The following is a 23,905-nucleotide window of genomic DNA, read 5'->3' on the forward strand; positions in this document are numbered from 1 at the left end:
TTATGGCCTTTAACCTAAGCACTTATGTCCTTTACCCTAAGCACTTATGGCCTTTACCCTAAGCACTTATGTTTGTTCCTCTCTATCTAATCTTTATAATGGCATCCTGCTCTATCCATAATAGATCATGTATTTAAGTGTCACCTCCTCCTCTTTGCCCTAAGCCCTTATGCACAGTAAAGCACGCATGGCTTCGGCCATTACACTTATGTCTGTTTAATCTTTGGTTTCCTGTCCACTTTCTGTTTGTGGTCTAATGTACACCTGTCTTTGCTCAATAGTGTCATATCTGTCTCTATATGTAACAATAACTACAACACTGGCAACCTTGGTTAGCGCGCACTGCGCCCAGCCCGCCACAGGAGTCGCTGGTGCGCGATGAGACTAGGACATCCCTACCTTGCCAAGCCCTCCCTAACCCGGAAAACGCTAGGCCAATTGTGCGTCGCCCTACGGACCTCCCGGTCGCGGCCGGTTACGACAGAGCCTGGGCGCGAACCCAGAGTCTATGGTGGCACAGCTTTTAAAATATATATTTGACAATATATCAACCGAGTGTGTAGGTTTTTCAATAACAGCGGGAGGAACAATGGCGGTTTTACTCATTTGCGCAAAAACTCACTTCTAATCTGCCAATTATATGCATATTCTAGCATCTGGTCCTGAGAAATAGGCCGTTTATTTTGGGAACGTTATTTTTCCAAACATAAAAATAGTGCCCCCTAGCTTCAAGAGGTTACAGCCACCACTAACATTGAGTGGCTGCTGCAAACATACTGACTCAACTCCAGCTCACTTCAAGAATGGAAATGGATGGAAATGTATGTAAAAAATGCATCACTAGCCACTTTAAACAATGCCACTTAATATAATGTTTACATTCCCTACATTACTCATCTCATACGTATATAGTGTACTCTATATCATCTACTGCATCTTGCCATCTTTATGTAATACATGTATCACTAGCCACTTTAAACTATGCCACTTTTATGTTTACATACCCTACATTACTCATCTCATATGTATATGCTGTACTCGATACCATCTACTGCATCTTGACTATGCCGTTCTGTTCCATCACTCATTCATATATCTTTATCCACATATTCTTTATCCCTTTACACTTGTGTGTATAAGGTAGTAGTTGTGGAATTGTTAGGTTAGATTACTCGTTGGTTATTACTGCATTGTTGGAACTAGAAGCACAAGCATTTCGCTACACTCGCATTAACATCTGCTAACCATGTGTATGTGACAAATAAAATTTGATTTGAGTTAGGCAGGTTACCTTAGTGTTCTTGGGAACAGGGGCTATGGTGGTCTGCTTGAAACATGTTGGTATTACAGACTCAGTCAGGTACTGGTTAAAAATGTCAGTGAAGACATTTGCCAGTTGGTCAGCGCATGCTCGGAGTACATGTCCTGGTAATCCGTCTGGCCCTTTGGCCTTGTGAATGTTGACCTGTTTAAAGGTCTTACTCAGTCGGCTACGGAGAGCGTGATCACAGTCGTCCGGTACAGCTGGTGCTTTCATGCATGCCTCAGTGTTACTTGCCTCGAAGCGAGCATTGAAGTAATTTAGCTTGTCTGGAAGGTTTGTGTCACTGGGCAGCTCGTGGCTGTGCTTCCCTTTCTAGTCTGTAATAGTTTGCAAGCCCTGCCACATCTGAGCCGGTGTAGTACGACTCGATCTTAGTCCTGTATTGACGCTTTCTCATAGTGACTTCTTTTTGCCGTCTGCTTATATGCATTTCCTTGCATTTGCAACTTCAATCAAAAAACATTACTGTGGTTTTAACGTACTGATCATGAGGATAATAACTTTATTTATGTATGATTCATTTAATAACACGTCCACACAAATCCAACATATGTTATTTTCTGGCAAGCATGTCACATTGACCTGACATAGAACTGGGACAATATGCCCTAAATTATCTGGATTATCTAGATTAGTTACTGTACCATGACTGACATGAAAAATATAAATGCAACATGCAACAATTTCAACGATTTTACCGAGTTACAATTCATATAAGGAAATCGGTCTATTGATGTGAATTCATTAGTCTGTCTGGTGAGTATGCAGGTGATTGAATAACTGGAACATTTTCAGCTTCCATGAATTGTGTACAGATCCTTGCGACATGGGCCTTGCATTATCATGCTTAAACAAGAGATGACAGCAGCGGATAAATGGCCTCGGGATCTCGTCATGGCATTCAAGTTGCCATTGATATAATGCAATTGTGCTCATTGTCGATAGCTTATGCCTACCTATACAATAACCATACCGCCACCATGGGGCGTTCACAACGTTGACATCAGCGAACTGCTCGCCCACACGACTGGGATTCTGGATTAATCCGTGAAGAGCACATTTCTCCAGCGTGCCAGTGGCCATTGAAGGTGAGCATTTGCCCACTGAAGTTGATTACGACCCCGGTCAGGACAATAAGCACACAGATGAGCTTCCCTGAGACGGTTTCTGACAGTTTGTGCATAAATCCTTTGGTTATGCAAACCCACATTTTCATCAGCTGTCCGGGTGGCTGGTCTCAGACGATCCCCCAAATGAAGAAGCCAGATGTGGAGGTCCTGGGCTTGCCTGGTTACACGTGGTCTGAGGTGAGGCCGGTTGGATGTACTGCCAAATTCTCTAAAATGACATTGGATGCAGCTTATGGTAGAGAAATGAACATTCAATTCTCTGGCACCAGCTCTGGTGGACATTTCTGCAGTCAGCATGCCAATTGCACGCTCCCTCAACTTGAGACAACTGTGGCATTGTGTTGTGTGACAAAACTGAACATTATAGTGGCCTTTTATTGTCCCCAGCACAAGGGGCACCTGTGTAATGATCATGCTGTTTAATCAGCTTCTTGATATGCCACACCTGTCAGGTGGATTGATTATCTTGGCAAATGAGAAATGCTCACTAACAGGGATTTAAACAAATTTGTGCAAAAAAAATGTTTAAAAAATAAGCCTTTTGTGCGTATGGAACATTTCTGAGCTCTTTTATTTTAGCTCATAAAGCATGGGACCAACACTTTACATATTTTTGTTCAGTCTACATTAACACAATGTTCCTCACAGGCCTTCAATTACAGTAAATCAAATCTTTATTGAGTACATGATCAAAATCTTATTGGTAATTGGGTTGCAGAACTCTGTCTTTATCCCATCTGTTTTGAGGTCAGTTGATTTGATCTCTGCTGTTTGTAGCTCAGAGTGGTATGACCCACAACCCCTCAGAAGGGACTCTTGAGGGCCTGCAGCCTGGACCACAGCTGCTCGATGGGGATATTTGGCATGCTAGGGGGGTATCTGACAAGCAGGTAGGAGCCCCCCGCGACAGACACTGCAGCACAGAACAACAGGCCTTGGTTGATCACCTGAGGGGAAGATAATCAACTTTTTATTGATCTCTCTAAGGCTTTTGATACAGTTGATCATGCTATACTAAGGCAGAGATTGTCGAGTGTAGGTCTTTCAGAGCATGCAGTTGCATGGTTTGCGAACTATCTGTCTGATAGAACTCAGTGCACTCAATTTGATGGGCTTATGTCTGTTAAATTGTCTGTCTTTAATGGTGTGCCCCAAGGCTCTGTACTCAGTCCTCTCTTATTCACTATTTAAATACATGATTTAGACAAATGTCCAAAATGCCCAACTTAATTTTTATGCTGATACTGTTATTTACTGTTGTGCCTCGTCTCTTAAAAAAGCTTTCTAGAACTTGCAAACTGCTTTTTATACTGTTCAACATACCTTGTGTCAATTGAAGCTTATCCTCAATACTGACAAAACTAAACTAATGGTGTTTTCTCAAGCAAGAAATAGACCTCTGAACCTTTCACATATTACTACCTGTCAGGGCAAGGAGATTGAGGTTGTAACCTCATATAAATATCTTGGAATTTTAATTGATGACGGCCTCTCTTTTAAATTGCATATTCAACAACTTACAAAACAATTGAACCTGAAATTGGGATTTTATTTTAGGAATAAGGCCTGTTTTTCTTTTGAAGCCAGAAGGAGGCTAGTATCAGCTACATTTATGCCTTTACTAGACTATGGGGATATTTTATACATGAATGCTTCCGCTCGGTGTTTGACATCCATTGACACCCTTTACCATGGCACTTTGAGATTTATTTTAAACTGCAAAACCCTTACGCACCACTGCACTTTGAATACCAGGGTTGGCTGGCCTTCTCTAGTCACTCGTAGGCTCAGGCACTGGTATACTTTTATTTACAAAGCCATTTTGGGTTTACTACCTTTTTATTTTGGCATTTTATTGTTCAGAAATGTGGTGGGTACTCTCTTCGTTCGCAGGACTTTATCCTACTAACTGTTCCAAATGTCCGAACTGAATTTGGTAAAATGGCTTTTATGTACTCTGTGCCATCGTCTTGGAACGCTGTACAAAATACTTTTCAACTGGAAGAACTTGTCCCGATTGGTATTTTTAAATCACTGATGAATGATCTTGAGACTGATTCCCTGACCTGTCAATGTTTTTAATTTGCTGTTTTTGATTTTGTTATACTCTTGTGAATTCTATGGTTTTTACTAGATTACTTGTAGTTTTTCATGTTGTTTGTCTGTAATTTTTGTAATGACTTGGTGCTGTCTATCTTGGCCAGGACGCTCTTGAAAAAGAGATTTTAAATCTAAATGAGCCCTTCCTGGTTAAATAAAATAAAAAAACGTTAATTTTCCACTTAATTCCAACATTCATCCAAAAATCCCATCCATCCATTTTCAAGGTACAATTTTACCACTGTGATGTTATTTTCAAAGAATGTTGGCTATAGCAACAATTTTCTCCCCCTTCTCCTCTGTCCCTTCGCCTACACGTGCCGTTTTGTCTGTACTCGAGTGACGTTTTGAAGAAACTTTGACATTATCCCACATCCATTTGTTACGACAGACGTCAAAGATGGCAGGTCAGACAACGTGAATCAGTGCCAGGGACAACAGGCTCGACTAGCAACCTCAGCCCCTACAAATCATAATAGCCACCGACCATATCTGTTTGTCAGACAGGGAACTATTTTTTAAATATATTTTTTATTTAACCTTTATTTAACTAGGCAAGTCAGTTAAGAACAAATTCTTATTTACAATGACGACCTAGCCCGGCCAAACCCAGACGACGCTGGGGCAATTGCGTGCCGCCCTATGAAGGACCCAATCAAGGCTGGATGTGACACAGCCTGGATATGCACCATCTTCTTTTTGGTTGCAACAAGACTAGTGTTCTACATTATAACTTTGCTAGGTCACTCAGGTTAGAATCAATTCCCTTTTTCTTATCTTGCTTTTGAAAACATTTGTTGAAAGCAATACTCAAGCAGCAGTAGGTTAACGCATACTTGCCCTTTCAAAATGTCAGCAAGGCCAGATAGGCAGAGAAAGACAGCATAAACTGTCTAAAAGAAAATGTATGCACTTAAAGACCCTTGAACAGTGTAGAATGAACGTGTACAATGTCCTTTCTTACTTTGTCTTGCCAGTGCCAGTGTTTTACCACCTTATGGTACCTTGTCCTGGTAAATGTAACCTGGGAACAGTGTATGGTGAGAGACAGAGATGTATACAGAAACACACAGAAACAGAGTTTTAGAATGCTTCGCAGTAATGCACACTTAAAATCATATTAAAATGAATTCAATTTCATGTATTATCCAACTGGACTTAAATGTACTAGGAAACACTTGCCATGGTGTATAAGGGAATTATTGTCCTTGGCATGATAATGTGAAGGAAATTGTCAACGTATTTTCGGAACAGGAACCATTTGGAATTGACGTGTTCCCGCATCTAGAAGGATGCAAAATACATCTGTTAGCAAATCGAACCATCTGTGCTCATCGTAATGAAAAGCCCATTATTTCTCCTGTAATGCATGTCGTTGCAGTGACATTCACATGCATTACCTGCAGTATCATACACCTTCTGCTTTTTTTAGCCTTCAACATTTCACCCCCACAAACAAACAAGCTCATTAAAGACCAATAGGTGCCAATTTTCACAAGTATGTCCATAGAGCGACGGCTACCTTTTGCTCTGTAGTCAGGTGTTCTTATGATTCTGAAGGACTCTTGCCAAGGCGTTGTGGGTGTGTGTTTTCACGTGTGTGATCTCTGGGAAGAATGGCTACAGCGCCAATGTGACCGTATGCACGTGGAGAGTAATACTAAGACCAATTACTGTCTTTGGGCACAGATAAATGAATTAAAAGGATGGATGGTTAGAGAGAGCTGGCTTCCTGTCAATTACTCTGGACTCAATCAACCCAACCCAAGTACAGGTGCTCGGCCTGTGCATATTCTCTCTGCATATTTTGGAAGACAAGAGCTATGAAATTGAAATGACAGTAATAAGTTGCGCTAATTGTGTCAGAGAGCCTTTGGGAACGGGGGATACCTACAGTAGTTAGTTGTACAACTGAATGCATTCAACTGAAAAGTGTCTGAATCAGACAAGGTAAAAATCTGTCAGCTCAGGGATTCGATCCAGCAACCTTTCGGGTTACTGGCTCAAAGCTCTAACCACTAGGCTACCTACCACCCTGTCTTAGTGTGTTTGTGTTATCATGTCTTCTTGGTGCCACAAATTCATTCAGTGGCGCTTCATTAAATGCTGGAGATTATATATATTTATCCATTTGTAAAAGCCATAATTGTGAAATGATGTTGAATCAATGAGAACGGCCGTTAAGCTATTGATTGAGGCAGACAGAGGCCAAGGTAAGTAGATAGTCTATAATGTTAAAAGTGATATGATATTCAGCTCACATTTTCCCGCTGTAGTTCAGTTGGTAGAGCACGGTGCTTACAATGCCAGGATAGTGGGTTTGATTATTGGGACCACCCGTATGTAAGAAAATGAATGCTGTTACTTTGGATAAAAGTGTCTGCTAAATGGTGTATACATATTTGTGCTTTCATTCAATTGGAAGGTCATCACCATCCCTTTTCTAAACTAAGTGTTTCATTACCTATATGGAACTTTTCATCATATAGTTCTATAGATCCAGTGTCGCTGAAATCTGGGCGTACAGTTTGATCACTGTAGTTGTGTATGGCAAAATTGGGTCGTATTCATTAGGCACCAAATGAAAGAAGACAGACTAATACAAAGAGGAACTACTTGGACTTCATTTCTGTTTTCCAGAGCACAACATTTTAAACAGTTTTTCCGTAGCATGCCCTAATGAATAGCCTCAGACCCTGGTGATTGATTTTTCTTTTAAGTACTAATATCTAAATGGGTACTACATTACTTCAACGTAGTTGTACATGGCCAGGTCTGCAATAGCTTGGCCGTCTGGGACTCGGACTCTGGTGTACTCAGGCAGAACAGCACCTGAAATAAAAAATGAGAAATAGCATCGAATGAACAGATTATATGTAATTGGTTAGAATGAAAATGTGTCTACCTTTTCCAAACACCCTCAGACGCGCACATGTGCATGAAATGAAACATGGATATTCTGCGCCACTAACAAAACAAACTCATTTAGCAGGCGTCAAGGGGGAACGTGGATGCTGATGCTCTGGTGCTCTCACTTTCAAAGCGTATTTGCCTTGCAGTCTGTAATATTATGTGTGTTTACTCACTGAAGTCTTCGTTGAGCTGGTCCATGATTTCGTTTAAAACAAGGCAGTCTTCAAAGCCCTGAACGATGAGTTAACAACATGTTTCAAATAACATTGAGTCAACATATCTTATATTAACAATTAAATGGCACTGAGCAGTTGTTTTGATCCAAATGCGAATTACAGTGAATGCATCAATAGCATAGAGTATGTATGTGGTTGAGTGGCATACAATTAACCTATGACCTTGGCATTGCTAGCACCATACTCTTAGCTGATCCACAAGAGACCACGGAGGTCTCATATCTTCCATCCTCCTCCCCCTCTCACTGTCCCACTCTGTATATACTACATGTATTTCTACTTACTGCGTTCATCCCCTGACCGTAGAATGGCACCATAGCGTGGGCTGCATCGCCCATAAGGACGCACTTGTCACCAAAGTGATATGAGGAGCACTTCACGGACACCATGGCCTGGGCTGGCAGACGGAAAAAATCCCTCTTAAGGGCCTCCCTGTGAGACACAGAATGACCACTATGACATTGATATGCATAGTGTGGTACGTGCTGATTTCTCACATACAGCTGCACTGTAATACCTCATCCATGCTCTCTTTTCAACCACTGTATCTCATAAGAGGAGAATATAATCATATTCTTCAGGCTTGCATTGGCAGAGGAGTGCAGCTAGGACTTCAAACAACACACTGAGCTAGGGGTGTTTTACTGTAGGCGTAGCATTCTCTAATTGAAAATAAATAAGCAAATTCAACTGTGAATTTAGACTGTGTGTGGGGGATTCTAAAAGTAAACAGCAATTCAGCGGTTTCTCCTGCCTCATTTCAAATCAACCCTGAAAATACCTAGAGTTACACACCTCCGCTGTTTCCCCCACCCCGTCCATGTCCTATCTCACTATCAACTGCAGCTTGCTGTTCAGTTCAAATTGAAAACTCAGCTCCCCAGGTCACGTGACGTTGGGTCAGTAATTACACGCTCGAGAGACAGCGGCTGTTTGAGCTGTCCTGATGCAGGAAATTGATAGGGAGAGGGAGGGATGAAGGGAGGTAAGGATGGACAGCAGGATGGAGGGACAGGGAAGAGAAAGTCACTTACGCTCCTATTAGTGGGATGGCATCGGGAAAGTATTTCTGGAAAAACTCGATGACCTTGTCGCCCGTGGTAACTTTCTCAAACTCCTCAAATGGCATGAAGAGTGTGCAGTTGAAAGTCTTGTCCTAAGAACAAACAATATGGAGATTAACGCAGTAAGCCTGAACATCTGGATCAAAAATGGGGTTTCGGTTGTGGGAGTGGCGGGGGGGGGTTAAAGTTAACTTCCTGCAATTCTATGCATTTTGCCATGGCTAATGCTGTGTTCTTATGCTCAAACATTTAAACAAAATCAATACTCCTGAATTCATTATTTTAGTGATTGGTAATTGTCAAATATTTATTATTGAAAAATATATCGATCACTATCTTTTCTACATACTCTATATCTAGTTTTAGTAGTTTCAATTTAAATACAGAAAGTTTTTTTTGTTTTTACCCCTTTTTCGTGATATCCAAATTGGTAGTTACAGTCTTGTCCCATTGCTGCAACTCCCGTACAAACTCGAGAGCCATGCGTCCTCCAAAACACAATCCTGCCCAGCCTCACTGGCTCTTGACACACTGCTCGCTTAACCCAGAAGCCAGCCGCTGGCTGTGTCGGAGGAAACACCGCACAACTGCCGACTGTGTCAGCATGCATGCGCCCGGCCTGCTACAGAAGTTGCTTGAGCGCGATGTGACAAGGACATGCCGGCCGGCCAAACCCTCCCCTAACCCCGACGACACTGGGCCAATTGTGCGCCACCTCATGGGTCTCTCGGTCACAGCTGGGATCGAACCCGGGTCTGTAGGGACGCCGCCACTTGGGAGGCCGTGTTTTTTTATTTTTTACACTATGCAGTAAAAAACCTGATTGTGTGAAATGAGAGCACTTTCTTATTAATCAGGATTCAGTTAACCATGCTCTCAGTAACCTTGTCTGAGACCTGATGACTTCCGTTAACTCCCTGAGTGGCTAACATGCCATGCATCTAGTTGATGGATGTTGCTTATTGGCAAATCCATTACTTAGTCCGTTAATATGCATCAACGTCCACACCAGCATGGTCATGTGATCTGCGCTGGCCAAAATGGATAATCCACTTGGACTGATGGATGTGGAGTAAAGAGATGATGATGGTGGGTGTGTTAGCAGCTGCCGGGTCAGCCCTGGCTATCCATCAGCATCAGGCCAGCCTATCCCATGCGTCCTAAGAGTGTCGTTACCGTGGAGTTTCCCCGGCAGCAGGGCATTTTTCACCGTCCTCCCAATGCACACTGGGGCTGTACTGAGTAACAGTACTAATGTACCCTTGAATTAAGTGCTTTAACCTGGCCACAAAACAGAACAGCTTTCTCTGAATCAGTCAGGCAGAACTATCATAATGGTATTAATAGTAGCAGTTGTGGAGGCTGAGAGATGGGATTACTGACTATCTGCTTTGCTGACATTTCTTTTGAATGTTCACATCTGTTAAAAAGTAGGGCTGGACCTGTGGGACCCAGGGTATTTGTGAAGATGGTGAAAAAGGTTTTGTGACTAAATAATTTATTTTTGGTAAAGTGAACATTGGGCGCTGGACCAAGAGACCTATGTTCTGAGGTCAAGGGTCAAATAACCCTGTTTATACTGTGACTTCCTAACGGTGTCTCTTTTGCAACATGACATACTGTATAAATACACTATGTCATTATTGTGACATATACAAGTACAGCTTAGGTGCGATATACAGTGCATTTGGAAAGTATTCAGACCCCTTCACTTTTTCCACATGTTGTCACGTTAAAACCTTATTCTAAAATTGATTGATTAAGAAAAAAATAATATTTATTCTACGCACAATACCCCATAAGTAGAAAGCAAAAACAGGTAAAAAAAAAATGATAACTGAAATATCACATTTACATAAGTATTCAGCCCCTTTACTCAGCACCTTTGGCAGTGATTACAGCCTTGAGTCTTCTTGGGTATGACGCTACAAGCTTGGCACACCTGTATTTGGGGAGTTTCTCCCATTCTTCTCTGCAGATCCTCTCAAGCTCTGTCAGGTTGGATGGGGAGCGTCGCTGCATAGCTATTTTCAGGTCTCTCCAGAGATGTTCAATCAGGTTTAAGTCCGGGGTCTGGCTGGGCCACTCAAGGACATTCAGAGACTTGTCCCAAAGCCACTCCTGCGTTGTCTTGGCTGTGTGGTTAGGGTTGTTGTCCTGTTGGAAGGTGAACCTTCGCCCTAGTCTGAGATCTTGAGCTGTCTGCAGCAGGTTTTCATCAAGGATCTCTTTATACTTTGCATAGTTCCTCTTTCCTTCAATCCCAACTAGTCATCCCCACAGCATGATGCTGCCACCACCATGCTTCACTGTAGGGAGGGTATTGGCCAGGTGATGATTGGTGCCTGCTTTCTTCCAGACGTGACGCTTGGCAATCAGGACAAATAGTTTCATCAGACCCGAGGATCTTGTTTCTCATGGTCTGAGAGTCCTTTAGGTGCCTTTTGGCAAACTCCAAGCGGGCTGTCATGTGCCTTTTATTGAGGAGTGGCTTCCGTCTGGTCACTCTACCATAAAGTACTGATTGGTGGAGTGCTGCATAGATGGTTGTCCTTCTGGAAGGTTCTTCCATCTCCCTAGAAGAACTCTGGAGCTCTGTCAGAGTGACCATCAAGGCCCTTCTCCCCCGATTGCTTAGTTTGCCCAGGTAGCCAGCTCTAGGAGGTGGAGGCCACTGTGTTCTTGGGGACCTTCAATGCTGCAGAAATGTTTTGGTACCCTTCCCCAGATCTGTGACCTGATACAATCCTATCTCGGAGCTCTACAGACAATTCCTTTGACCTCACGGCTTGGTTTTTGGTCTGACATGCACTGTCAACTGTGGGACCTTATATAGACAGTCCTTTCCAAATCATGTCCAATCAATTGAATTTACCACAGGTGGACTCCAAGTTGTAGAAACATCTCAAGGATGATCAATGGAAACAGGATGCACCTGAGCTCAATTTCGAGTCTCATAGCAAAGGGTCTGAATACTTATGTAAGTAAGGTATTTGTAAGTTTCTAAAACCCTGTTTTTGTGTAGATTGATGAGGAATTATTATTATTTTTTTCCATTTTAGACTAAGGCTGTAGCAAAATGTGGAAAAATGGAAGGGGTCTGAATACTTTCCGAATGCACTCTAATGTTTAAACGACACTATTTTGACATATTCTAATGAGTCCATATTGTCTTTTACATTAGTTAGAGCCATTAGTTACAGACTATTTTAGAGACATTTTCTCATACTGTACACACTTCACAAATGCATCTCTCCAACGTGTTTAAACTTGCCTACGCTCTATTATCAAGTTTAGCAGCTGATAATGAAGCTGAAAGGATAAATATAGTATGGACATACGGGGTAAACATACAGTCTCTAATTTACACTCACCAAGTTGGGCAGAGCAATCATCATGAACGTGTTGCGTGGCCATATGTGCAGATAATCAGGCTTCATGGCAAACTGGGGGCAAAGTAAATTAAATTAGGGCATTATTACAGTATAAAGACATAAACACATCATATACAATAGACACAGCAGCTTTGCATCAACCAAAAGGTGATCAACATACAAAATGAGATGTTACCCAACGCCTTATGAAACACTATGGTGATACAATGAACTATAAAAACATCCAGTGCAGATCTGGGTTTAAATAGTATTTGCTTTCTTTCAAATACATTGAGCGTTTTATTTAGCCAGTGGTGAATGTGTGGGCTATGCACTTTTGGGACTATACCTTTAGTTCCATTGCACCGGGAGAGCTCATTCCATATAACCTTATTCATTATTATCTAAAAGGCAAAACTGATCCTAGCCCTGCTACTCCGAGACTCTGTTTTGAACATTGCCCCAGGTCTGATCCTGTGCCATGTTCTGAGCATCAGAGGACCAACCTCTCCATTGATGGGGGGCATGGTGATCTCCAGGTACCCATGAGGGATGTAGGTCTGACTGTAGTTGAAACGGCTCTGACGGAGGAACTGTTTCCGGATGGCAGAGAACGCTCCATCACATCCCACAATCAAGTCTGCCTGGATCTCTTCCACAAATAGATGCTATTCATGATGAGCCTTATTTATGGTTAACAAAAATGTGTCATCAAATGTGATCATGTAAAAATGTCAGTGTAAATAAAGTTGTCAGTTTGTAATGAATTATAAATAGGACTTGTGCACTAACCTCCTACTACCGAAGTTAATAATAACCCATAATGACAAAGTGAAACCTGTTTTTAGATTTTTTTGCAAATGTATTGAAAATTAAATACAGAAATCTCATTTACATAAGTATTCATACCTCTGAGTCAATACTTTATAGAAGCACCTTTGGCAGCGATTTCAGCTGTGAGTCTTTCTGGGTATGTCTCTAAGAGATTTACACACCTGGTTTGCGCAACATTTGCCCATTATTATTTTCTGGTAGATTTAAGTCAAAACTGTAACTCGGCCACTCAGGAAAACATTCACTGTCTTCTTGGTAAGCAACTCCAGTGTAGACAATAACCTGTTTCAGGTTATTGTCCTGCTGAAAGGTAAATTCATCTCCCAGTGTCTGGTGGAAAGCAGACTGAACCAGGTTTTCCTCTAGGATTTTCCCTATGCTAAGCTCCATTTTGTTCCTTTTTATCTGTTTCTATTCATTATGTACCTGCTTCCTTCTGTTCACTCAGTCAATTAGATTAGTTTTGTGGAGTAACTACAATATCGTTGATACGTCCTCAGTTTTCTCCTATCACAGCCAATAACTGTTCTAAAGTCACCATTGTCCTCATGGTGAAATTCATTAGCGGTTTCCTTCCTCTCCGGCAACTGAGTTAGGAAGGACCTGAATCTTTGTAGTGACTGGGTGTATTGACACATCATCCAAAGTGTAATTCATAACTTCACCATGCTCAAAGGGATATACAATGTCTGCTTATTTTGTTACCCATCTACCAATAGGTGCCCTCTTTGCTAGGCAAAAAAAAAACTCCCTGGTATTTGTGGCTGAATCTGTGTTTGAAATTCACTGCTCAACTGAGGGACCTTACAGATAATTGTATGTGTGGGGTACAGCGATTAGGTTGTCATTCAAAAATCATGTTAAAAACTATTAATGCACACAGAGTGGTCCATGCAACTTATTATATGACTTTTTAAGCAAATGTTTACGCCTGAACTTATTTAGGCTTGCCATAAAAAAGGGGTTCGAGACATTTCAGCTTCCATGTTTAATTCAGTTTGTAACATTTTCAAAAAACATAATTCCCCTTTGATATTGTGGGGTATTGTGTGTAGGCTAGTGACAAACAAATCTACATTTAATCAATATTAAATTCAGGGAGTAACACAGCAAAATGTGGAAAAAGTCAAGGGGCGTGAATACTCTGAAGGCATTGTATGCTGTTTAACACACACACAAGGCCACATAAAATAAAATGCAGGAACACAGAGACCAACTGTAAATAATAAAGCAAGAACAAGTCAATTTTAGACAGCACTTAGTTCTCCATTTTACAAGTCAGCCCAAAATGACTTTAGAGGAGGGAGTGAGAGAGAGAAGAGAGAAAGAAATATGTGTGTGTGTGTGTGTGTGTGTGTGTGTGTGTGTGTGTGTGTGTGTGTGTGTGTGTGTGTGTGTGTGTGTGTGTGTGTGTGTGTGTGTGTGTGTGTGTGTGTGAGAGAATATGAACTATTTACCTGACAAAGGTCATCGCCCCTGTTTCAGTGCTCCAGTTGAGTAGTTTGTGGGCAAAGTTCAGATTTATGTTGGGATACGTCTCTGCTGCTGCAGTTACAAAACAAAGAATTACAAAAAGATCTTATATCACGGTCATGACAAGACAATTCTCTGCCGTTGACTTACATGGCACTGCAAACATTGGGCAACAGCTAACAAAAATGCATTAAAATATCTCCTCTACTCAAAATTACAACTAACTAATTGTAGCATTAACGTAAAAAGTGAAGAGAATTAGAAGGGGGAGAAAGTAAGGGACTGTTGGCCCTGCATTAAATACCAACATTGGTTAAAGAAAATTGTGATAAATAAAGTATACTAGTTTCATTTAAAGACAACAAAAAATGTACAGCTGTGCCATATAGATTGCAAAATAGTTGGGAGGAGATTTGATGTACCAATTCCATGGTACGGGGTTTATGACCTGATACACAAAACGACATTGGATTCAAAACAAATCATTTAAATAAAGTTTTTCTATTTCAAATCAAATCAAATTTTATTAGTCACATGCGCCGATCGGTGTAAGGTCTACATAACATAGACCTTACATTGAAATGCTTACTTACGAGCCCCTAACTGACAGTGCAGTTTCAAAAAATACAGATAAGAATAAGAGATGTAACAAGTAATTAAAGAGGAGCAGTAAAAAAACAACAATATATACAGGGGGGTGCCGGTACAGAGTCAATGTGCAGGGACACCGGTTAGTTGAGGTAGTATGTACATGTAGGTAGAGTTAATTAAAGTAACTATGCATAGATGACAACAGAGATTGGCAGTGGTGAGGGGAGGGGGGGGGGGGCAATGTGAATAGTCTGGGTAGCCATTTGACTAGATGATCAGGAGTCGTATCGTGTGGTAGCAGAGAGAACAGTCTATGACTAGGGTGGCTGGAGTCTTTGACAATTTCCAGGGCATTCCTCTGACATCCCCGAGTATAGAGGTCCTGGATGGCAGGAAGCTTGGCCCCAGGGATGTACTGGGCCGTTCGCACTACCCTCTGTAGTGCCTTGCGGTCGGAGGCCGAGCAGCTGCCATACCAGGCAGTGATGCAACCAGTCAGGATGCTCTCGATGGTGCAGCTGTAGAATCTTTTAAGAATCTGAGGACCCATGCCAAATCTTTTCAGTCTCCTGAGGGTGAATAGGTTTTGTCGTGCCCGCTTCATGACTGTCATGGTGTGCTTGGACCACAATAGTTTGTTGGTGATGTGGACACCAAGGAACTTGAAGCTCTCAACCTGTTCCACTACATCTCCGTCGAAGAGAATGGGGGCGTGCTTGGTCCTCTTTTTCCTGTAGTCCACAACCATCTCCTTTGTCTTGATCATGTTGAGGGAGAGGTTGTTGTCCTGGCACCACACGGCCAGGTCTCTGACCTCCTCCCTATAGGCTGTCTCGTTGTTGTCAGTGATCAGGCCTACCACTGTTGTGTCATCTGCAAATTTAATGATGGTGTTGTAGTCGTGCATTGCCATGCAGTCAAGAGTGAACAGGAAGTACAGGAGGGGGCTGAGCACACACCCCTGAGGGGTTGCTGTGTTGAGGATCAGCGTGGTGGATGTGTTGTTACCTATCCTTACCACCTGGGGGCGGCCCATCAGGAAGTTCAGGATCCAGTTGCAGAGGGAGGTGTTTAGTCCCAGGATCCTTAGCTTAAAACTCTCTCGGTAGGTAATGTGGTCTGCAGCTTATCATGAGAAACTCTACCTCTGGCGAGCAATGGCTTGAGACTTCCTTAGATATCGTGCACCAGCTGTTGTTTACAAAATACATTCACCGCCGCCCCTTGTCTTACCAGACGCCGCTGTTCTATCCTGCCTGTACATTGTATAACCAGCCAGCTCCATGTTGATATTGTCGTCGTTCAGCCATGACTCCATTAAGCATAAGATGTTACAGTTTTTAATGCCCCGTTAGTAGTTTAATCTTCCCAATAACTCGTCCATTTTATTGTCCAAAGATTGCATGTTTGCGTTCAGAATTGAGGAAGTGGGGGTTTACTTGATCGCCTCCTACTCCTCAGAAGGCAGCCCGCCCTCCGGCCTCTCTTTCGCCGCCTCCTCTTCACGCAGATCACTGGGGTCGGGGCCTGTTCCCGAGGGAGCCGTACATCCTCCGCCTCGGGCTCGTCAGAGTCGTGAAAGAAGGAAAGGGATTCTGCTAGTCCGTGGTGAGTAATCGCAGTCCTGATGTCTAGAAGTTATTTTTGGAGAGATGGTAGAGATGGTAGCGGCAACATTATGTACAAAAATAGTAAAAAAAACAAGTTACAAACAACACAGATAAACAAACAAAAAAAAACACAATCGGTTGTGGGCACGTAAAATGTCTGCCTTCTGTTCCAGCGCCATTTTAACTATTTAAATGATTATACAAAATTATACAAAATTCTTGCAACCAATACTGTATATGGGGGGATACAACCATCCCTGCTCTGCAGATTTTGCTGCTAAGAGACAGAATCATTAGATCATTTGTTTTGGTACTGTACACATATGTAGCTTGTTTTTGGTCTCAGGTTCAGGTTCAGGAATGGCTGAAAAATTGGAACATTTACCTGGAGCTAAATCTACAAATAGCACTGCTGGGTGATTTAAAAAGTCATAGTCAATTGATCAATAATATAATAATACTCTTAGCAATAATGTGTATTTTTAAATTACAATCTGTAGAAATGATGAGAATAGAAAGGTTCAAAATGTTTTTGAACCATCACAGCACAGTTGAAAAATAAATGGCAAATAGATATAGAAAACTGGATGTTCTTCAGAGATAAATGGGAGGTGTTGAGGGTAGCTGAAGGATGGGACTAAAAACAAACAAAAGATAACCATTGTAAAAAATATACTGTGTCCGTAAAATGTATATAGTAAGTGTTGTTGTCCATTAGTTTACTCCAATTAGGGGAGGGGTGGTGGGGTTAGGGGAACATAATTAAGGAACATTTATTTAAAAGAATGGGGGATTGGAAATGATGCAGACAATTACATTGATGGAAGCCACAATCTATCTGTAATATTAAAGCTGATCTACCTCCCCTCCCAATTAAAAAAATTACAAAAAAATAAAAAATAATAAAGAAGTATATAAAAAACATGACAAAACCATTGCTACAGGCTTGTACATATATTGATGACTGTCAGTAAACACAGTCGACTGCTGTTATGTGACTTTCACATGTTAACTTTTTGTTCGGGAGAGCAAGGATCGACGACATAAGCCTGTTATACGACATGCACTAGTCTACTAAAACAGTGAGTATAGAGCTTTTTGTGTGCGCATGTCAACAACATTTTAGTACTGTGTGTAGGCTAGTGACACAAAATCTCAACCTGATCCATTTTAAATTCCGGCTGAACCACAACAAAATGTGGAAAAGGTCAAGGGGTAAAAAATACATTCTGAAGGCACTGTTAGTGGAAAGACACAATGTCTATATTTAACTTAAAACTTTACAAAGAGTTTTTAGACAATACTTTTTACAAGTACATAAGATAAGATCAACTTTTCTTCATCTTAATCATCTATCTTCGAAATGGCAGATGGACATACAGGTATACAATACAAGATGAACCTATTTCCCATTCAAGATGAGTGGATAAGAACACAGATTTTCAATAAGTACATGCAATATTGAGGCTCTGACATGCTCTCCAGGACTCATGGGAATAAGGAATTTCATTCTCCTACCTGACAACAGTTCTTTGTTGAGGTTGGCTCTGTCGATAGACAGGATGTACTGAAAGGAGATCAGGATGTTACTGTAACTCTAAACTAGGCCTACACAGAATAATGTGACACGTTTACACTGACACTACCACTATTAATACAAAAAGAGTGCATACTTCAGTCAACAAGACATTTCAAATACATTTTGGAGGCGATATTCGGGGAGTCTAAAAACAGTCAGTGACGGAAATGTGAGCAGGATCTGGGAGTTTGACTATTGTCTAGTAAGAAGAACTGAGATCATGGCATGAGTAAGCCTTTGATTGAAATCACCTTTTGAAGTGTTGCGTGCATGGGATAATTGATTTAGTGGAACATCTATCGGAAGTGCCCTTTTTCATCTTGTCCTTACTACTTGAACAACTGGGCAGGATAAAATCCCTCTCATTCCCCCCCCCCCCCCTCCACCCACCACCATTCTCTACCTAGTTGGCCTCCCATTATTATTTTCCATCCCTTTGTTCTATGTCTGACTGTGCCTTTTCTCTTTTGTTTCTCACTTCTCTCATCTGCATTGCCCCCCGACATCCTGTCTTCACCACTTCTCTTAATGAGAGAGGGATTACTGATCATAGTTTTTCCTCTTTAAAAGGCAGAAGAAGACAGAGGATAAAACCCTAGACAACATCAGACACATCACAGCTATGTGTACACAATAGGGATTTCCTCCCTCTGCACATTGCAGAGTACCTGTCCTAACCTGCGCATAACATTTATACTATGGGGCGGAATTACAGCTCATGTCATCTATCATGGATACAGAACTAAACGTGTGACAGTGTTGGGACATTTCAACAACACTGGACCAGACCTGGGGTCAAATACCATCATTTTAAATACTTTAGCTGTGCTTCATTAAGCTTGCTTGTTGAAATTCCCCCCAAATTTGCTAACGCCACCCACCTGGCACTCCGGGCAGGCTAAAGCAAATGCTCAAAGTATTCTAAAGAGTACATAGTATTTGAACCCATGTCTGTACTGGTCACGGTGGGCTTCTGAGGTCAAGGGGGGTGCCGTGGACATTGGAGGGACATTATGGGGTATATGGAATTGTTTTAAGAAGGTTATACCAAGGATAATTTTGCTGTTTGATTTTTAATTTTGAAGTATAACATATATATAAAACAATTATTTGATGAAACCTTATTTTTGTCCTTATTGCTATTAGCCCCTACAAACACATTGAATAACACATTCACTACATGGAACAACAGATAGTCCCCCACCCCCCAAAAAAAAAAAATGTAAAGGAAGTTTGTTCTGAAGTGTCTGTCCTCTATCTGAGAGATGTAAGAAAGATCAGGAAACATTTGTTATTTATTTCTTTCATCTATTTAACCCCTTATTTTTGGCACTAAACTGTATCCATATATGCTTCCATTAATCTTTTCAACTGGTACCAGGGGACATTCAGACAAGTCTTCTGAGGCTTGTGGGCATCCTAGAGCAAAAAAAATTGGAGTGGGATTTGCTTCCATTGCCTTTTTTTCCCAAAATGCCATGCCACAATTCAATAACGAGCCTTATGCTACAGCGACAAAGTGATAACTAAGAGAGAGTGGGAGTGACAAATGAAGCCTCTCATCAAGTCTGCATTTAAGGTACTGTAATTATACATCAGTAATACAAAACGCTGACAGACTGCTGCTTTACAAGATAATGGCCATCCTTTGTCTTGCTTGTCAAATGTATTAATCATCTATCTAATGGGATTTGCAGTGTGATGTGTGTAGGCAGTGCAGCAGCAGAATTACCTGGCCTTTCTTGCCATAAGGAATGGGAGACTGTGTCCCGTTCAAAGCGTGGATCATTCTGGAATGCATGGGAATTCCTTTGGAGATAATCTGGAGAAGAAATCAAAACGGGTCAGATTTTCCTCGTGAACAGGGACCAAGGTCGTTTTTACAGCTGAGGTCCTGAATGACAGATTTGACAGAAAATACACGCATCAAAACACAAATACAAAATGCACATTATTGGTGTATCGACAACAATAACGTGGTGAAGACAAACCTAGCGAAAAAGGAATACATCGCTAAGTTCTCTAACAACGATTGGCAAAATGTTCAAAACACATCTATCTGTTCGGCCATAGTTCAGAAGAGTGAATATTCTTTGCTCTAAATATGGGCTACCTAAGTTCATTCTGTCCCTCATCATGACTGGCCTTGAAGTTTTATTTAAAAAGTTGGCGAAGCAAACCTGACCCTGTCATGCTGAAAAGTAATTGAAGTGTAAAACAACCTTCTGACGCAGTGCCTGCTGAGCCATACATAACACCCTAGGTGTGCTAAATGCGTGCCCACTAAAATAATATAATAGCTTACTTCAGTTGCCAGAATATAACACTTTAGAGAATTGTAAGTACCCATGGGGCTTGGGTACAGGCACTTCAAATATTTCATAATTATGAACGCATCAAAATAAAATCAAAGAGCGGTTGCCTGCTTCCGTTTTCATCTCTTATACGGTCAGATCAGCAGATGTCACAAAGTGCTTACACAGAAACAGCCTAAAACGCAGCCTAAAACTCTAAACAGCAACCAATGCAGATGTAGAAGCACGGTGGCTAGGAAAAGGCAGGAGCCTAGGAAGAAACCTGGAGGAAGGTACCAGGCTGAGGGGTGGCCAGTCCTCTTCTGGCCGGATGGAGATTATTAGAGTAACTGGTCATTAAAGCCAGATCATTCTTCAAGATGTTCAAATGTTCATAGATGACCAGCAGGGTCAAATAATAATCGCAGTGGTTGTATAGGGTGCAACAGGTCATCACCTCAGGAGTAAATGTCAGTTGGCTTTTCATAGCTGAGCATTCAGAGGTCAAGACAGCAGGTACAGTGGAGAGAGAGAGAGAGAGCGAGAGAGAGACTTATTAACGAGGGTAAAAGCTGCCAGTACAGTGTGTCCTCTGTCTGCTTTGGAGAGATTTTGAGGGTGGGGAGGGGGGGGGGGGGGGGCATGGTTACTATGTGGCGATTTATTTAAAGCTGAAAGCAAACAGCCCCTGAGTCAAACCTGGATGTCATTTGTGAGTGGAGAGAGACAGGGAACTGCGTAACATTACAGAAAACGTTATCCCCCCCAGAGTGGGTGTGTGATGCACCTGTATCGTATAACAAGAATAACTTTTATACTTGGATCACTTTGTTTTTGCAACGAGAGAGAGAGAGAGAGAGAGAGAGAGAGAGAGAGAGAGAGAGAGAGAGAGAGAGAGAGAGAGAGAGAGAGAGAGAGAGAGAGAGAGAGACGACGAAAACAGCAGGTCCAGGACAAGGTAGCACATCCGGTGAACAGGTCAGGGTTCCATAGGCAAAACATTTGATTTCCCACAGTGGTAGCCAACGACGGACAAACCAGGACAACATACCGTGTCTTCCATTCCCACGTGCTTCAAAGCCTGGCGACCCCTGTGAGACAGAACTAGATTGATGCTTCTTCCTTTGACTATTTTGGCTTGGCGGATATCTGGTCAGGATCATAGATAGAAAGCAATTTCAAACATTAAAGAATTATGAGACTCAAATCTAACATACACAAGCACCTTCTAATCAGAGTTTATTTGCACGTGCACAGGATGTAAATGGTACAGTGAAAATCTTACTCGCAAGCTCTCCTCAAAAGTACAGTACACTTCATCAAAAATGTTCACAAATAAGTCATAAAAAGTCATAAAAATAGTGATGTTGGAAATACATACACAATAAAAATATACAGTATAAACTATAAATTGTGCTAAAGTGAATAGTGACCTGGTTGAGCTGCTTGTCAATCCAAATGTAATATGTCTGCATCTGGGAAATGCTTGTGAAACCAGTGTCATATATATCATATGCCAATGGTAATAACTTATTTTGTAACTAAAATGTATGTTTAGATTGCTGTGTGATAGCTACCAAGACAAAGCCATTGTGCTTTGTTGTTTGGAATATTGTAGTGACTAATGACTGCATGCAGTGCATACTTCCCGAAATAAATGCAGACTGCTTTGTAGCTATTCAAAATCAGAGATAGTGCTTAATATGTGGCATAATCAAGTGTTTACCTTCTCGAGATTCAAAGACCTCTACTTGAAAACCTCTTTTTGCAAAGTAGCAGGCATTCAAGTTGCCGACCTGAGAGAAAGAGTTGAATGAGTCTGTTAAAGGCTTACATATTTTTGCATTAGTTCATGGTGGAGGCAGCATCTATTTAAATGGTTACCGCTTGTGATAAAAATGGAAATGGATTTAAAAAAAATATAGATATATGGTTACTGCAAAGCGATATCCGAGAAAGAGATCAAGAGTGAAAGATCAAAATGGTCAATTACTGGTAGGATTTACTCCTCTGTACAGGATGTTTCTCTAATGGCCTACTAGGAAAAGTATAACCAGTGATAATACTGGTTGTTAACAACCTCAATTCTGTTAGCTATGTTATTCAGTCATGCATTTTACACCATCTATTAGGAGCGAATCTGCAGTGTAGCAAATTGACAAAGCCAAAAGTTGTCCTATAACCCCAAGAAATGAACGGTCCTCAATGAGTATCACGAAATATAAATAAATATTTTTTTTTTAGAAATAGATACATAGTTTATGTTGTGCTAAGCTTTTCATAACAGCATATATCAGCAGACTGACAGACCCTTTTGATTGACATTTACATTATCCACTTAAACGTTTACTTCTTACCAAACCACCTCCCACCACAGCCACCACTTTTTTCTTGCTGGTTGATTTGCTGTCATTGGTTGAATAATCCATTGTAGTTTACGTCGTTGTGCTGGAGTCTTGCAGAGTCCGTTTTGTCTTTTAGTGTTCTGAAATTAATTTGTGCATTAGCCGATGAAATTAAAACATTATTTTTTTTATCGGGGACAGTCAGGGTTTTGAGGGAGGAGCGACCCCGGAACTCGTTGTGGCTTCTCTTTTCCTCACGATGCAAACAAAACACAGAGATAGTTCAGAGTTGAGGAATTTCCCATAAACAGAGAAACAGCAAGATAACAAGAGCTGCCGGATTACATACATTTGACTAACGGCTGTGTGAATGATCTGATAGGGGATTATGTTGTCATATAAAATCACTTAATTAAAAAAAAAAAATGACTGTGCTCCAGAATCGCTAATCAAAGTTGTGCAACAAAAGAACAGGTCCATACCGATGCCTACGGACATTGGAGGAAATTACACATTTACTCTGAAATTCAACAATTGGATGCTGGTTTACTTTAAATTGCTCATACTGTACCGCCGGGATCGATCAACATGGGTCTCTTGTTCCCTCGACTGGCCATGTAAGCATAAAGCCCCCACCCACACATTTCAAGCAAACATAAGAACAATATTTTTTTTACTTCAGGATAACATTTAAAAAAAAAAGATAAATTACAATAGGTTAGTGGTTTTCAAACCTCTCCTCAGGGACCCTTAGAGCAGGGATGGGCAACTCCAGTCCTCAGGGGCCTGAATGTTGGACAACCTGCCTGTTCACACCACTACCATCCAGAAGGCAAGGTTCATCAAAGCTGGGACCGAGAGACTGCTAAACAGCTTCTATCTCAAGGCCATAAGACTGCTAAACAGCAATCATTAACTCAGAGAGGCTGCTGCCTAAATTGAGACCCAATCACTGACCACTTTAATAAATAGATCACTAGTCTCTTTAAACAATACCACTTTAAATAATGCCACTTTAATAATGTATACATATCTTAC

The 23,905-nt window shown here is 41.3% G+C and overlaps 1 protein-coding gene across 1 annotated transcript; it reads right to left on the reverse strand.

Moving 5' to 3' along the window:
- Window positions 1-3,006: 3,006 nt before the first annotated feature.
- LOC110532536 (kynurenine 3-monooxygenase) lies at window positions 3,007-23,644 on the reverse strand. Its single transcript, XM_036989765.1, has 15 exons — window positions 22,880-23,644; window positions 22,249-22,318; window positions 21,574-21,671; window positions 19,961-20,050; window positions 18,168-18,216; window positions 14,438-14,520; window positions 12,648-12,809; window positions 12,142-12,213; window positions 8,738-8,859; window positions 7,988-8,135; window positions 7,641-7,698; window positions 7,304-7,386; window positions 5,737-5,838; window positions 5,519-5,578; window positions 3,007-3,401 (listed from the first exon to the last, which is right to left on the reverse strand). The coding sequence occupies exons 1-15, from the start codon at window positions 22,949-22,951 to the stop codon at window positions 3,258-3,260; spliced, it is 1,413 nt and encodes a 470-aa protein (XP_036845660.1). The 5' UTR covers window positions 22,952-23,644; the 3' UTR covers window positions 3,007-3,257.
- Between the last annotated feature and the right edge of the window lie 261 nt (window positions 23,645-23,905).

This window comes from Oncorhynchus mykiss, chromosome 1 (assembly GCF_013265735.2).
Source record: "Oncorhynchus mykiss isolate Arlee chromosome 1, USDA_OmykA_1.1, whole genome shotgun sequence".
Lineage (NCBI taxonomy): Eukaryota > Metazoa > Chordata > Actinopteri > Salmoniformes > Salmonidae > Oncorhynchus > Oncorhynchus mykiss.